The 15,546-nt window shown below is 43.0% G+C and overlaps 1 protein-coding gene across 1 annotated transcript in view; it reads left to right on the forward strand.

Annotated features, from left to right (window-relative positions):
- The window catches only part of CPM (carboxypeptidase M), a 40,440-nt gene that overhangs the window by 20,138 nt on the left and 4,756 nt on the right, over positions 1–15,546 (forward strand). The window contains exons 3-8 of the mRNA XM_082075929.1: positions 1,511–1,608; positions 10,467–10,639; positions 12,131–12,315; positions 12,554–12,724; positions 13,523–13,675; positions 14,723–14,871. Coding sequence (XP_081932055.1) covers positions 1,511–1,608; positions 10,467–10,639; positions 12,131–12,315; positions 12,554–12,724; positions 13,523–13,675; positions 14,723–14,871 — 929 coding nt within the window. The remainder of the gene's footprint in view (positions 1–1,510; positions 1,609–10,466; positions 10,640–12,130; positions 12,316–12,553; positions 12,725–13,522; positions 13,676–14,722; positions 14,872–15,546) is intronic.

The following is a 15,546-nucleotide window of genomic DNA, read 5'->3' on the forward strand; positions in this document are numbered from 1 at the left end:
GCTTGCTCACATTGTCCTTTAATGAGTCAGTAGCAGCATCCCACAGCTTTGTACGTAACATATGGATGTGAGGGTTGAACACCAATGTTTTCTAGAGTGGCTGTGTAAAACTAGGGGATCCCAAGACCACTCCTTGTTGGATGTCTGCTCTTAATGCTGTCTTGTTGCTTCTTGATCCTAAGCCTGAGAGGATTTAAACCTGTTAAATGATAATTTATTTGGCAAAAACTGACTTTGGTTTTACCCACCTCACAGTTGTTCCAGTGCATCTTGTAGCATTCCTTCTGTCTTCTTCAACTTCTTTCTCCCCTTCCTGAAGGTACTGCAGTTGCCACAGCATTTTTGTTTTCGTTTCTGTAACAGCTAAGCCACTGGCTCACTGCAGCTATACCATGAGGGTCATGGCAAATTGTTATGCTCTGGAGTTTATTTACTGCAGATTTGGCAACTCACAAAGATGAAGGAAATAATGTTTATAGTACTGCATATGGAAACACCTAGATTTTTCTTTCCTGTAAGTCACAATGACAGTTGGAGTCCTCCGAGACAGCTCACAGGTCCCAGCAAGCCCTGTGTTGTGAGACCTGGGGACCGGCAGCATGTGTGCAAGGTTTGGGTATTGGAAATCTATGGGCTATGACTGCTATTATCAAGGAACTGGTCCGGCTTCATTGCTGCCATCTACTGAAACTAGAGCTTTCCACCTCATTGAGCAGACTAGTGGGAAGCATAGTTTCACAAATGAGATCTGAAATGCCACAATATCACTAAAAATAATAATAATAAAAATGCCTCCCCTTTCCACCTAGAGAACTTACAAAATGTATGTTTGTTTCATTTATTTCATTACTTAGTTCAGCTTCCTGTGCAGCTTCAGCAATCCAAACTAATGCTCTTTCTGTAGCTATTAATTCTTTCCCTGCTGATTTTTTTAACATATCTCTGATGCAGCTTTGCCCAGTATCTCCTGTTTTCTGAGCAGTAACTCATGAATGTGTTTTGCTTTTCTGCATTATCATTAATACAAAAAAAAAAAAAGTTATTTCCTTGTGATGATGAAAACTTCTGTAAGTGCTTCAGAAACCCCTTGTAATTTCATATTTTTGGGGGGGAAGAGTGTGTTTTAAATGCTCTTTAGTTGCTTGGTGACTTTGCTTGACAAGATCTTGCTTGCTAAACTTGATTTCAAAAATATTTATTACAAAAACCAAAACAACTCAACTACTTTCTAGCACTGGTTAAATGCTTTTGAAATTGTAGTGTTCGTTACAAACTTTTGGTCAGAAAGCAAAACATATTTATTCCTATAACTAACTTATCAAGTACTCATAGAATAAACAAAACCTCACAGTCTACTTTGATATGCTATATATAGTACTGACTGGGCAACAATGAAATAAAAGAATTTGTACAGTGGTCTTAATGACCAAGTTTTTTGGTTTTTTTCTCCAAGTTTTATGTGATTTTACACTTGTTTAAAAAAATGTCTTTTCCCCTTCCCCTCTTAAAGGTAGAGACCTGTGGGTTCTTGTTCTGGGAAGGTTTCCAACCCATCATAAGATTGGCATTCCAGAGTTCAAGTATGTTGCTAATATGCATGGGGATGAGGTACGTTTCAACTTTTGCAATGTCGTTTATACCAAATATGCTTACCAGAGGTTTAGAGTGAACTTCTCTCAGGCGCGTGTTACTTATTTTGAGGTATACTATACCTCAAAGAGGACCTACTATGTATGTATTTCTTAAAGAATTGCAAGAATCAAGTTCCTTCGTTTTGATGGAAGGGCGTTATAAGACCTTAGATGATGGTAATGAATCCTACACCTAAGACCTCTCTTAAGTAGGGAGCTTGTCTTATCTGTGTGAGTAAACCCAGAGGCTTTAACTTTCCTGGTAATGAGTCAGATGCAATAGTTTGCTTGGGTATTATTACTGCCTAGGCATGAAGTATGACTGATTGAACTCTTAAAATATATTCTGATTGAATAATAACTGCTGTGAAGCACCAAATGATTTATTTAAGGAAGAAAATTTCTCTTGGCAACCTTAAGCTAGGAATGCCTAATTTCACCTGAGATAACACGAGTACAAAACAAAAAGCAATTTCAGGATTAACTTGCCCTGGAAACAATGCACACTTATTAACGATAAAGGAGAAAATGGTGACTATCAGCTTTCCTGATATAGTACATGAATCTGGAACAGAAAGACTCAAAGCTTTGGTCTTCTTTATAATATTTTCTTGCTTTCTGTTTCCCTTGTTCTCTATCTTTACCTGCTTATATTAGTCATGTTCAGGATAAGTTTAAATGACATAATATACTTCTATGTGGTCTTTAATAAGAAGAGTTAATATTTCAACAGAAATGGCAAAAAAAAAAAGGAAAAAAATCAAAACTATGAATTCCCAAATCCAAGAAAAATACGTGTAGTAGGAAGTGTATTGTGTGTATAGCATAGCATATCACAAGATATTACTATTACTAGTACTGTGTGTGAGCACTTTCATGCCTACAGGCACTTGTGACATTATGTGCCAAGAATTTTCCCCAAGTTAGACTAGTTTCACCTTGTTTGACAGTGGCTGTACTCAAAGTGCTGCTAGGAGTCTGCTTTGGAATTTAACTCTGTGTGGGAGGAAGCTTATGCACCGTTTCAAAGGGATACACGTGTTACTGGATGCCCAAGGTAGGGTTTGCAACTCCTAAATGGGGTTATGTTGGGCTGGCGACCAGTCACTAGCAGAGTTCTACAGGGATCCATCTTAGGGCCAGTGCTCTTCAGTGTCTTCATAAATGACTTAGACTCAGGACTTGAGGGATTGCTCAGCAAGTTTGCTGATGACACAAAATCGGGAGGAGCTGTCGACACTCTCGAGAGCAGAGAGGCCCTGCAGAGGGACCTGGACAAATTGGAGAACTGGGCAATCACCAGCCACATGCAGTTCAGCAAGGGCAAGTGCTGGATTTTGCGTCTGGGCCATGGCAACCCTGGCTCTACATACAGACTAGGGGATGTGATGCTGGAGAGCAGCTCTGTGGAGAGGGATCTGTGGGTTTTGGTCAACAGTAAGTTGAACATGAGCCAACAGTGCCCTGGCAGCCAAGAGGGTCAACTGTGTCCTGGGTGCATCCAGCACAGCATTGCCAGCCAGGCGAGGGAGGTGATTGTCCCGCTCTGCTCTGCACTGGTGCGGCCTCACCTGGAGCACTGGGTGCAGTTCTGGGCACCACAGGATAAAAAGGATATAAAGCTACTGGAGAGTGTCCAGAAGAGGGCTGCAAAGTTGGTGAAGGATTTGGAGAGAAAACCATATGAGGAGTGGCTAAAGTCACTGGGTTTGTTCAGCCTGGAGGAGACTGAGGGGAGACCTCATGGCAGCTACAGCTTCCACACAAGGGGAGGAGGAGGGGCAGGTGTCAAACTCTTCTCTTTAGTGACCAACAACCGAACCCGAGGGAATGGCAGGAAGATGTGCCAGGAGAGGTTTAGGTTCAACATTAGGAAAAGGTTCTTCACCCAGAGGGTGGTGGAGCACTGGAACAGGCTCCCCAGGGAGGTGTCACAGCCCCAAGCCTGACAGTGTTCAAGAAGAGACTGGACAAGCCCTCAGACACATGGTGTGAACTGTGGGGTTGTCATACGCAGGGACAGGAGTTGGACTTGATGATCCTTGTGGCTGCCTTCTAAATCAAGACATTCTATGATTCTAAACCCTGGCGTGCATCAGCAGGGTGGTCCAGGGTGCCCAGGAACTGAGGCTCCTTATGACACTCCCCGTGGACTGCCAAAGAGAATTGGAAACCAATGGCTACTGATGTCCCAGCTTTGGTGGGAGAGAGGTGGAGGGCAAGATATGATCTTATCCAGAATGGCCTGGCTCTCAAATCCAAAACTGCTGGACTCGGGAAGGCCTTGCCTCCTATTGAAATCTCCACAACGAAGCACTCCTGCCATTATCATTGCCCACCTGGATGTGCATAAGGAACTTGGACCACGGAGGGGCTCACTGTTTGTGTATGCACAAGGTCAGCAAGTGCTGGAGAGCAGGCAACCTAGATCACTGTCTAGGATCTAAATTTTTATATTGGCTTTGTGAGGAAATGAGGCAAGACTGTTTTGTGGGGTTTTTGTTTGTTTGTTTAGTTTGTTTTTTGTTTGTTTTTGTTAAGGCACTATGTCTGAGTTTGTCTGAACAGCATTGATCCTTGAGCTGCTGAGGTACCATATAGCACTCAGCATCATGCTACACTCTATTTTGTTCATTAGACCAAGCACACACCTAGAGAAGATTCTGGAAAGAGAGCTATTCCTCCTCTTCAGGCCTTAATGATGATCTTTGCCTTATGCTATTTTGTGTATATTGATATAATGCACAGTTGGTGTTTGCTTTTCCTATCAGACCTTAAATGTATTTCAGATGGCAGGAAATGAATTCCTCATATAGAGAAACATTGGAGAACTTGAATATTTTTTCCCATAATCTAAGAGTCTCCTGAACTAGTCACTGGGGAAGGATTCAACTACCCCTATAATATATTAAGCAGATTAGGTTTTGCACTAACTATGACAAGCTTCAACTTGTGTTCTACAGTCTTTCACAACTGAAGATTGAAGGATTATGGCTTCATTGATCTAGTTAGGTCTTTTGTGCTTCAGTGATGCTTTCCACAAATAGTACAAAGTGAGAAAAGTTCTGTTCTCAGGTGTTGTTTGGGGATCCTGCCCTTCTAATGCGTCATGATCACACAGATGACATTTTTCTTTTTTTAACTCAGCTGGCTGGTTGCTCTTAAAACCTAAAAGTTGGGTAAGGAGCCCAAATTGTATGTGTGCAGGTGTTCACACGCGCTGCTGGAAGAAAACCTAGGTTATTTGGAGAGCTGCCCAACAGGAAAGTTCTAATAAAATCATACCAGTACACAATACTAGGAGGAGAGTATTTTTTTTCAGAACTGGAAAGATTAATTTTTTAAAGTAGGTTAACTTTTCTTAATACTTTAAGACATGACCAGACAAGGTTTAAATGACTTTATTTTATGATCACTGTTGCCAAATAGAGTGAACTTTTGCCCCAGATCCCCAGAGATGCAACAAAAGACTTCCCCCATTCTTTCTGTTCCTGTACAAAGTTGGACACCATTTTTTAGCATTACTTTTTGTTTAACCCAAACCAGATTAAGACTGATCATTAGAGGTAATTCAGTCATTTGCAGCTATATGAGACTTTAGTCAAAATGGCACTAAATCACTGCACAAAATGCACAAATCTGTAAAATGTTAGAGTCTGTGCTGAGGAAGATGAGGGAGAAGTTTCCTGCTGTTCTAGGGTAGCTCTCCTTCTCAATTAAAAAGCAGCCTCTCCTGTCTCAGGCTTGTACTCTTACTTGAAAGGCCTCTTTCTCCTCAATGTGTACACTTGCATGTTCCTCCCTGGGGAAAAACTCATTCCAGTTAACACTGACCACAACCAAACCCTCAAACACTCCTAAGTCATAAATGGAGCAGAACTATCACCTTTTGACCATCTGTACCAGTGACTGGAGTCCAATCTGCACAATGGAACCACAGGATCTAATTAAAAGGCTGTTCTTAAACCACATATATCACAGCTGGAAAACTCTTTAAGGAAAAGCATGTCTGAACAAAGTGTAAACAACCTGTACATTTCTGCTTGTTCCCCTTAATGTATTAAGTATAGTGTAGCAGTGTTTTACCTCTTTTGTTACGTGAAGCTGAGGCTGTACTGATATGGCTGAGCTAGCTTACGTGAAAGCATGTGTTTATCTTGCTGGCTTGTCTTGTGATTTAAGTTAAAGCAACTAGACCTTATTTTCCATGTCATCATATACACAGTCATATCCACAGAAGGATTTCCTAAGGTATGGTGACCTATTAGGCATTCAGTGACTGAGGACCGGGGTAGGTTTATTTCTGATTGGTATCATTGGGGCTTAAAAACAAACAACAGACTTATGAGTCTTCTGTAGATTTTCTCACTCTTATTTCCAAAAAATGAATGGAAGTTGCACATACACTATCAAAATGCCAGTATAAAAAAAGGCTTTTTTTAAAAAAAATCACCAAGTCGGGCAAAAATAATTGTGTCCACATACTGTACAACCTGCTATAAGGAATTTTCAGCACATATTCCTACGTCCTTCATACCGTGCAATATAGTATGGAAGTGACGTGGCAGGGAAACAAATACATGCTCCAGAAAAGAGAAATTAAAAAAATAAATATTTCTTGTTTAGCAAACTTTTTTACACCTGGCTTCACTATCAGCTGATGTGATGTAAAGGTCAGAAGCACCAGAGATTTCAAAATTCAAAACAACCACATCTATTTGCTAACCTCAGAGCGTAAAAAAAGCTGGATGCTACTTAGACCTCTTTCAACACAAGTAGGGCTCCTGCCTCACCCCAGTTACCCTTTTCTTCATCTTTACTCCCACTCTTCTGAGGGGGAAAAGAAACAGTGCTCCACTTCTCAGCCAGGTGAAGCCTATACTGAGAAGCCTGTGGAATTTGTCCAGGTGGTAACATCTTGTGGCAGTTAAGAGTTCAAAAGGAGACTTTGTGTTGCCATTTCCTTCAGGGATAAATCAAGGAACCGCAATTCCCTGTCATACATGTGGTAGTTCTTATATGTCTGGAGTGATTACTGCTTCAGAAAGAAATGGATATGTGCCAAATTGTATTCGCACAGTTGCTTTTGCACTCGTGAATTTTATAGTAGTAAAGAAGGACAAACACAGTGGGTGTGTCGCATAATAATTAGACTGGATATAATAATTAGTGCCTTACAAGTGTTAAAAAAATAACATCTTGTTAAGCGTGGCATTTAAGTGACAAATCAGGATGGACAATTGGTTTCTCTGCTGTAACTCTGCTTCCTGAGGCGGGGTTGTGCTCAGTATGCTGCGCTAGGTCTGCAGAACAGTCAGGGCTGGAGCAAGGAGACCGGCAAGACCGTGTTGCGCTGAAACAGGTCCTACCTGATGGTTTGGATATTTCTTTCAACATAGTGCAACTTACAAATAAGGCCATGTTTAAGGAAAGGATTTTAATCATAAAAATGGGCAGAGTCTGTACACCCATAGTCCCCTGGTATTAGGTCTCTGTCATGTGGTAACAAAAATGTTTTAAAAACAGGGGTACTGCAGCGAAGCGCAACAGTGCAGGTGCAATTGGAGCTAACCTTAATCTTTTAACTGGCTGCTGGTAGCGCTTCTTGAGTCAGACCTTCAGTAGCTGCATGGGGTGCTGACCCAGCCGTGCCAGAAGCGACAGTCAGCAAGTTTAAAGGGTATATCTATGGAAATGGCAGTCACACCCTTTTCTACAGCTGCTCCATGCCCTGACACAGGCTGGCTGCTTCATTCAGGACTTCCCCTGAGGGTCACTGAAAGCCTCCCCTGCTGATTCTCTACCTTTGGGGCACGCAAGGAGACCTGACAGCTGAAAGCGCACAGAGAAACTTCATGTCTAACTGTGTCCCTAAAGGTGGGAGAAAGGGCTTTCATTTGCTTTTGTGTCATGCCTCATTTGAGGTACAGCAAAACAACTCACCTGGGCATCACCCTTGGGATCCTGCAATTAAAACCAAATATTCATCATGTGTTCTCAAAGCCTCGGAGCACATAAAGGCTGTCCCTTGCTCCCTACATCTTCATGTTAGACTAGGGGCAAGTTAAGTTGTCTGTCCTTGGCTTTACAGTCAGCCACTTACCTCCACCATTCCTAGAACCTTTATTTGAAGCTCTAAAGTAAAAATAAATGTCTCATAACTATTCTCCATAGGTACAGCTGGCCTCTCTAGTAACAGGGTAAAGCTTGGCTGGGCAGGAGATGCCTTCCAAGGGCTTGATCAAAACTTGAGCTATACTTTCCCAGAAATCAAAGCTCCCTTCAAACACCTCTAGAAATGCCCAGGTACTCTGGACTGAAATAAAACCACCCCTCTGTCACTCCACCAAAACAGAATGGTAATAAATACATATTCTTCCCCCACTGGTGAATGATCAAAGTGCCACCTCTCTGTGATAGAGATTAGCTGAATTGCTTAATGTACCAAGTATTCGGGTACAGCAATAACTACGCAAGGAATCCTATAAAATAGGGTTAGTTTTTAAAGTACTGTATATGTAAGTATGGCTTTAACTCTTAAGTGCAAAGAATGCCATTTCTGTAAAACTAGTAATCTTCTGTTCTTTATAAACATTGTCCTTTTTCTACTGCCTTCTCTGGTTGCTTTTCTTTACCTTTTTTCCAATTTCCTGTTCCTGCTTTTCCAGCCTTTCTTTTCTGGATGTCTTTTTGTCAGGCACTGAAGACAAGTGCTGTAGGAGCGGAGGCACTCTCCCAGTTCCCCCAGAGAGCAGTCCAGTCTTGTCTGTAGTTTAGCTATCTCTGTGGTAGGGCTGTTCTCACTGCTTCTGAGTCTATTGGCTTTATCTTCCATGCCCAGGGCCATGATTTGGCTGACTACTTTCCCCTCCTTTCTTTCCCCCTGTTCCATATGCGTCCCAAGATGCCTATCACCCAGAGCTGGAACTGAGCTGCATGTACAAGACAGGTTCTGTTACCTCCCTTAAATTTCACAGAGTAAAGGTATCACACCTGCAGAGCAGTCTGCTTTCATGTACTCAGGTGCTGATCTAAAAGCTACTGGTAATGGAGGAAATTAGGTACCTTTTCCCCTCTTGTCAAAGCTCATTTGCTGTCGGGTCTAAAAAAAGAACCACTTAGTTATTGGGACAGTAAATACATTTGTGTAGCACAGCTTTCCCTAGCAGATTACTGGATGGTGGCTTGCAAGAGCTTACAGACAAGGGTTAGAAAACTTGGGAACAAATCTGCTGAGGGGCAGGGTGGGAAGAGATCCTTCTTTTTCCCTGTACAAACAGCATGGCAGAATTGCTCAAGTAGCGACTCAGAGAGCATGGCCGCCTTCAAGCATGATGCCTAAAACGGTGTGATCCACATCGTGTACCAACCTAGCTCCTGCAGACAGAGCTCCTGCTGGACCGTGTCTGTGTTCATGTTTACCTCAACACCTACAGCAGGATTTGCCACTTAAAATGCACCAATGTGAAAATGTAACTGGACATTAGTGCAGCAAATAGCTGTGGAGAAATATTCCTTTTCCCCTGCCTGATTTCACTTGTCCTTTACCTAAGCCTGTACCAGTTTGCAAGCAAGAAGATGCTTATCTATGACACCAGGTTCATCCAGTAATGTCACTCCATGGTCCTCACTTTAGAGGAAAGAAAAAAAAAAATCTTTGCAGTATTTGCACTTTAGTGATGCAAGACTCATTCTAAAGAAACTGAGGTATTGTAGCTCTAGGCTGGAGCCTGCAGTGATTTAACAGGCTTTGTTCTTGGAGATAAAGTAGAATTATCTCCAGAGCTCATCTAGTTGCAAGTCTTGATTTGTTCCCATCCCAGCCAGGGCTTAGGAACCCTACAGCGCCCTTGAGGCACGGGTCACAGCTCCCCAGAAAGTGCTTCTGGAAAGTGTGGTCCAGTGAACACTGTACTAGTGGTTTCTGGGGTAGAATAGGTTGTTCTTAACCCACAGGAGCTGGAACTTGCCAGTGTTTTGCCTGAAATCTGATAGTGTAGACTAGAGGGAGACATCCTGACAGCTTTCACAACCTATACAAAAATTAACAAAAATAGGTGTCTAGCTTCTTCTCTGTCAGTGCCTTTCCTTGATCCAAAGTCTGCATCCAAATATCCTTCCATTTCTTTTTTTTGTAAGGATTTCTATATACCTGCTTGGTTTCCCCAGTACCTGTGTTCATGGCATTAAAATAAAGCAATGCAACAGAGAATATAACAGAAGTGTCTGTGGTGCCTCTCTTGATCCCATGTTAAAGTTGACTTCCCGTAAAAGGAAATCAACAAGAAATAAATCCTGCTCTGTAGCAGCACCCTGGGAAACATGGAAGGGGTGTCCTTCCTTCCTTGTGAACCATCACTGCCGAGCGGTGATGCGCAGCACTGACACTTACATGCAGAGCCCAGGGTCCCTCGGGCACCGGCACAGAGCTGACTCTGCAGCGCAGCTGAGATCATGCGGTGGTGCCTTTCCAAGCCCACGAGATCTTTTATCAGGCAGCCTATGCAGCTACAGCTTTTGATAAGGCCGTGCCTTATCCGTGCAGGATTCAAGCGTGCAGCTGACACCGTCGCTTTCCCATTACAGAAAAAGCTCTGGTTGATCGGTATAAAACCCTTGTGAAAATCCTCCAGTGACTCCTTTCAACTATTAAATTCCTTTAAATATGTTTAGGGGAGAGCATAGAACAAAAGTGTGTTGACCAGAATGCTATTGTTTGTCTGTTTAATCCAGAAAGAAAAACCTGTAGATGTGAGGTGGTGAGTCTCCTTTTTTTCCAGCCCCCCTTCTTCTTCCATAGCAAACTTAAAATAAAATCTGTGCTTCTTTATACAGACTGTTGGGAGAGAAATCCTGCTCCATTTGATTGACTTCTTGGTGACCAGCTATGGACGTGACCCAGTTATTACCCGGTTGCTCAATAACACCCGGATTCATATCATGCCAACGATGAATCCTGATGGGTTTGAAGCTACAAAAGTGCCGGATTGTTATTACACACGAGGAAGGTAAGGGTGGCTTAGGAGGGTGGGAGTAGGTAAAGGAAGTGGGTGGGCAGTAATAATCAGAGCCTAGAGACTGAATCATATTTGATGGAAGGGATAGCGTAGAGGAGTGTTAGGGCTAATTTTGGCCTGTGCTGTTCTAAAGATGCACTGTTGCGGCATGGAGTTTTTGGAAGACTGAGTCAGACTGATGTTTATATGGGTTGCAGCTAGAGAAAATTGGTCAGAATGGTGTAATGACCTCACCTTTTAGGCAGGAGACCCAGATTGCCAATAGAAGCACAATAACCTATTTAGACCTTTAGGGTGCTAGAAAAAGAGGAGGAAAACGCCACCCACAGGGATCTATTTCAGTTGGAGAACAATAACCCTTCTGAATGAGAAAAAGGTGTGTCTAAGCTTGTTGAATGGGCTTCTAGAAATGTGTTTAAAAATCATATTTAATATAGATCTAGTAAGAGGGATGAGTTATGCAAGCAGAGCTACTAGCTATAGTAGGTGCTGTGCTATTAGTAGGGCTAGGAGAGAAGAGGAAAACAAACAAACAAACAAACAACAAACTTATGCAGAAGAAAATGTAACCTAGTATTGTATCCTGCGCTACTTTTGCATTCTTTAGTGTAACTATTGCAGAGACCAGAAAGGGAGGAAAAGGTTAACAAGCTAGAAGAGGGAAGAAGAGGAAAGGGTGAGTGAATGGGAAGAAATACCAGTGGGACAAAGTTGGAATGTGCAGAAAAAGCAAACTCATGAGCTAGAAGTTCTCTTGAATCATTGGCCATGGCAATGTCAGAAGCAAGTGAAAAGGCAGTTTAGTTCTCTAGGTGACCGGTGTAGGTCCTCCTTTTTATCAGGAAAGGAATCTACTCCTTAGCAAACAGATAAGACGTTAATGGAGGGTGGGATATTCAATCCCCTCACTGTCAAACAGAGAGAGTTTAAAAATTAATACAGCTGATGCTGAATACCCTCTCTACTTTCTGTACTGACCTGTCTGAGTGAAAAAGGAAAAGGGCATTGCCACAGGCTGGACCTTCAGGTACAGGGGGAAGAGAATTCATCCTGTGTTTGAATCAAATCTTTTGCTCTGTGTCCCAAGTGACAGCAGTACAAGGGACGCAGCCATCCAGTGGTTACCTTGGTCTTCTCTACAAGTGTGAAGAATGCACACCAGAAGACAACAACCTCCTTATCTGGCCTAGGTTTTTCTCATTCATGCCTCTGTAGGTGTGTGCATGCTATAGGCATATTAAATATTATTCACAGTTTCTACCTGAACTATAATAGAATTGTTTTATTGTGTCCTGTGAAAATCCAGTGCTGCCAGAAAGCAAATTAAAGTCCGTCTCCTTAATGCTTGAGAAAATTTGCAGTGGTCATCTTGCGTGTTTTCTGAAGACAGTAGCACGCCGCGGACCTTAAGTAGTGGGAAGCTGATGATGTGCAAGCGTCTATAAGCAAAACAGTAATGGGAATGTCTTCTCTTTTTCCAAGGTACAATAAGAATGGAGAAGATCTGAACAGAAATTTTCCTGATGCCTTTGAAAAGAACAACGCTAGTATTCAGCCAGAAACTCAAGCAGTAATGAACTGGATAAAAAATGAAACATTTGTTCTTTCAGCAAACTTGCATGGGGGTGCCCTGGTTGCCAGTTACACCTTTGACAATGGGAACTCAGGTAAGTTCTCTTCTCCATAGCTTATTTTGTTTAGGAACATTAGCTGTACCAAAGCAAAATTCGTAAGGATTTCTGCAAGGTTTTTCCAGCTTTTGAGCTGGGATGGGCAGACTTTGATAAATCCCATCAAAGTTCACTGCCTGATAAAGTTATTTGGGAGATGTTTTTGCTGTATGCAAGCCAGCACTGTATGCTTTACCAGTCATGAGAGTTACACGATGGCTACTTTATTCTGCAGTTACCATCTCTTCGAAAGGCTACAGCAGGTCTCCAGATGATGATGTCTTTATTCATCTGGCAAAAACCTATTCTTCCAACCATGCCAGCATGTACAAAGGGACTGGGTGTGACAACAGACAAAGCTTTCCAGAAGGCATTACCAACGGGTATTCCTGGTACCAGCTGGAAGGTAAGAATGTCAGTGATGTATTTTTCAGCTGCTTCATATGATGCTCTCACTTTCCCCTGCCATCTTTGATGATGAAAGGGCCGTGCTTTTGCCCAGGGCAGAGGGTTGATGAAAGGAATAAGCCAAGGCATTCACGTGGATCTTCTGAGCAGGACGTGGGTGTCTGCAGGCTCTCCCAGTCAGCAGTTCCACAAGTGAATGAGGCAGCCTCTGTTGTCTGGCTGCTTCTATGCCCTTTCCTAAAGCTGCATTGCTCTACAGATTATACACACACGCACATGCTGGTGTGTCACCAAAGTCTTGTCCTTTCAGAAAGGAAACCAACCTTCTGTCCATATATCATCTCTTTTTTTATGGGTAGGCAAATAGGATATATGTCCTGTGTACTTTGGCACCGCATGCTGCTTTCACAGTCTGAATTCAAAACCTTGAAAAGGCTCTTAGGGTGGCTTTGGCAGTGGCAAACTTTATGCCAACCTACAAATTTATCTGCCCCTATTTAGTTGCAAGTGCTTGAATGAATTTAAGTCGAAGACCCACCCGTCATCAGCCATAATAGTCATCATTCCCAAAATGCCACCATGCTTTAGAAGAACAACACTCTATGTGTAACTAGAGTAATTAGGTTGGGTTTCCACAGGAGGCAGCAAATACAAGTGTGGCATTGAGGAATAATTTACCTGATTTACTTTTCTTACAGGTGTGATGCAAATACTAACATTTTAACTCCCCTATTTTTCATCTGTTTTGAACTTGGTGTTTCTTTGCAGCTAAACACTGTTTTATTTCACTTTTAAGGTGGAATGCAAGATTACAACTATGTCTGGGGACAATGTTTTGAAATTACATTGGAGCTGTCATGCTGTAAATATCCTCCAGCAGACCAGCTGGAAAAGTTCTGGAGAGACAACAAAGTTGCTCTGATCGAATACATAAAACAAGTGCATCTAGGTGGGTATGCGAACGGGGGAGGGAGGTATAAACTGAAGCCAGGCTGGTGGGCAAAGCGGGAAACTTCCGCAGCCTGGGTCTGCGTCAGGGCTCACAGGTGAGGAGCCCTGATGTGAACTTGGGAGCCATCACTTCTGAACAGCGAGTGCGACAAGGCCAGGGCTGGGTCAGGGAGGAGAACTTACAGGTGTGTCAGGTGTGGGGTGACGGACACTGTTACATGGTGCAAGGGGCTTAAAATGCACTGGGCAGGAGCAAGGGACAGGCCTTGGGGGCCACCTTACCATACACCCCCTCAGGGAGCCCGCTTTCCCGAGCAGCCTTGGGGCAGTCATTTATTTCAGAGGTCTCTAAATGCGTGTGTGCATATGCACGATGTTTTGTAGGTCTTTGCTGCTTGGACTTTGTATTTTTGTAGGGTGTTTCTAGGTGTGATCTTGACTTCACAGCTGGGAGAGCTGCTGCTTAGTGTAGCATCAGCGCTTTACAGTGAGTTGAAGGGTTCGCATAAATCTGTTGCTTATCTTGCATTCTGTGGCCCAGAATGTCTGACTGTTGTTCTGTCTGCTTAATGCCAGTGCTGCCGTGAAGGTGGTGTGTGAGAATTCAGGGAAACTACTTGACAAGCAGGCATTGCTGGTATTCTGCCACTGGGAAGTACTAGAAAAAGGGCTGACTTATTTTAAATTTAAAAAAAAAGAAGGGGGGGTGGGGGTTTGCAAAAATCCCCCAAACCAGTCATGAAAATTGAAGCACTTCAGTAAGACACATACAAAAAGTATATATGATGCAGTGAATGAGATTTACAAGCAGAGATTACAATGCTGCTTTCTAACTTTATATGAGGGTAAACTACTAACAGCAACGGGTTTTCTATTTTAATTCCCTTCAGTAAGACAGAAGTGACTAGAGATATTATTAGATGTGCTCGAAATCAGTGAAATAGCCTTTGAGTGCATCCAGCAACAAAGTCTGACTTTCTCAGAGAGGGAGGCTCACCCGTCGGCAGTTGTGATCTTTCTTTCCTTTCCTTTCCTTTTTTCATAGGTGTCAAGGGTCAAGTTATGGACAGGAATGGGAATCCTATTCCCAATGCCATCGTGGAAGCCAAAGGAAGGCCCCACGTCTGCCCCTACAGAACAAATGAGCATGGGGAGTACTTTCTTCTCCTTTTGCCTGGGACGTACGTGATCAATGTAAGTGTGCAGCCTTACTGAATTCTTGTTTCTAATTGCACAGCGAGATGGCATCCTTAAGAGATGAACGAGCTGAACTTGCTCAAGCTGTATATAGGAGCTGTAAAGACTCTTTAGCAGAAAGGAAATTGATACAGTAGGATCTCCAGTCCCCGGCTTGTCCAGAGATAGATAAACACTCATCTGACCTGGGTGGTGGAGCCAGCTGGGATGAGCGTCTGGACCAAGGTGACAGTAGCTTGAGGTGTTTGAAACAAACCACAGAGCTCCAGAAGGGTGAGGAGGTGGAGGCAGCACCCATGTAGCCCCAGAGCGATGGGCTGACAGCACCGTCAGTGCTGGTTATTTCCCCGGGTGGAAATGGCTTCTCTGCAGAGATTGGCAGTGGCTGGGACCAGAGAACATTGATGCAGCGCAGGCGCTGCCTCCAGTCAGCCAAGGGCTTCGGCTTAAGTGTGACCACAGGATTCATGCTCTTGTACAGCGTGCGGTGCTCCCCCATTATAAATAAATATTCTATTAGTTTCCACCTCCGTTTTTGAGGGTTTACTCTCATCGCTGTAATGTCAAAAACTTTACTCTTTTTCTCACTGTGTTCTCACACTTATGTTTAGAATACTTTTTCTGATATGTTGACAGTGTAAATAAGCACATAAAATAATGATTGTTTCACAG

Source organism: Streptopelia decaocto (genome assembly GCF_964273445.1).
Source record: "Streptopelia decaocto genome assembly, chromosome: 1".
Taxonomy (NCBI): domain Eukaryota; kingdom Metazoa; phylum Chordata; class Aves; order Columbiformes; family Columbidae; genus Streptopelia; species Streptopelia decaocto.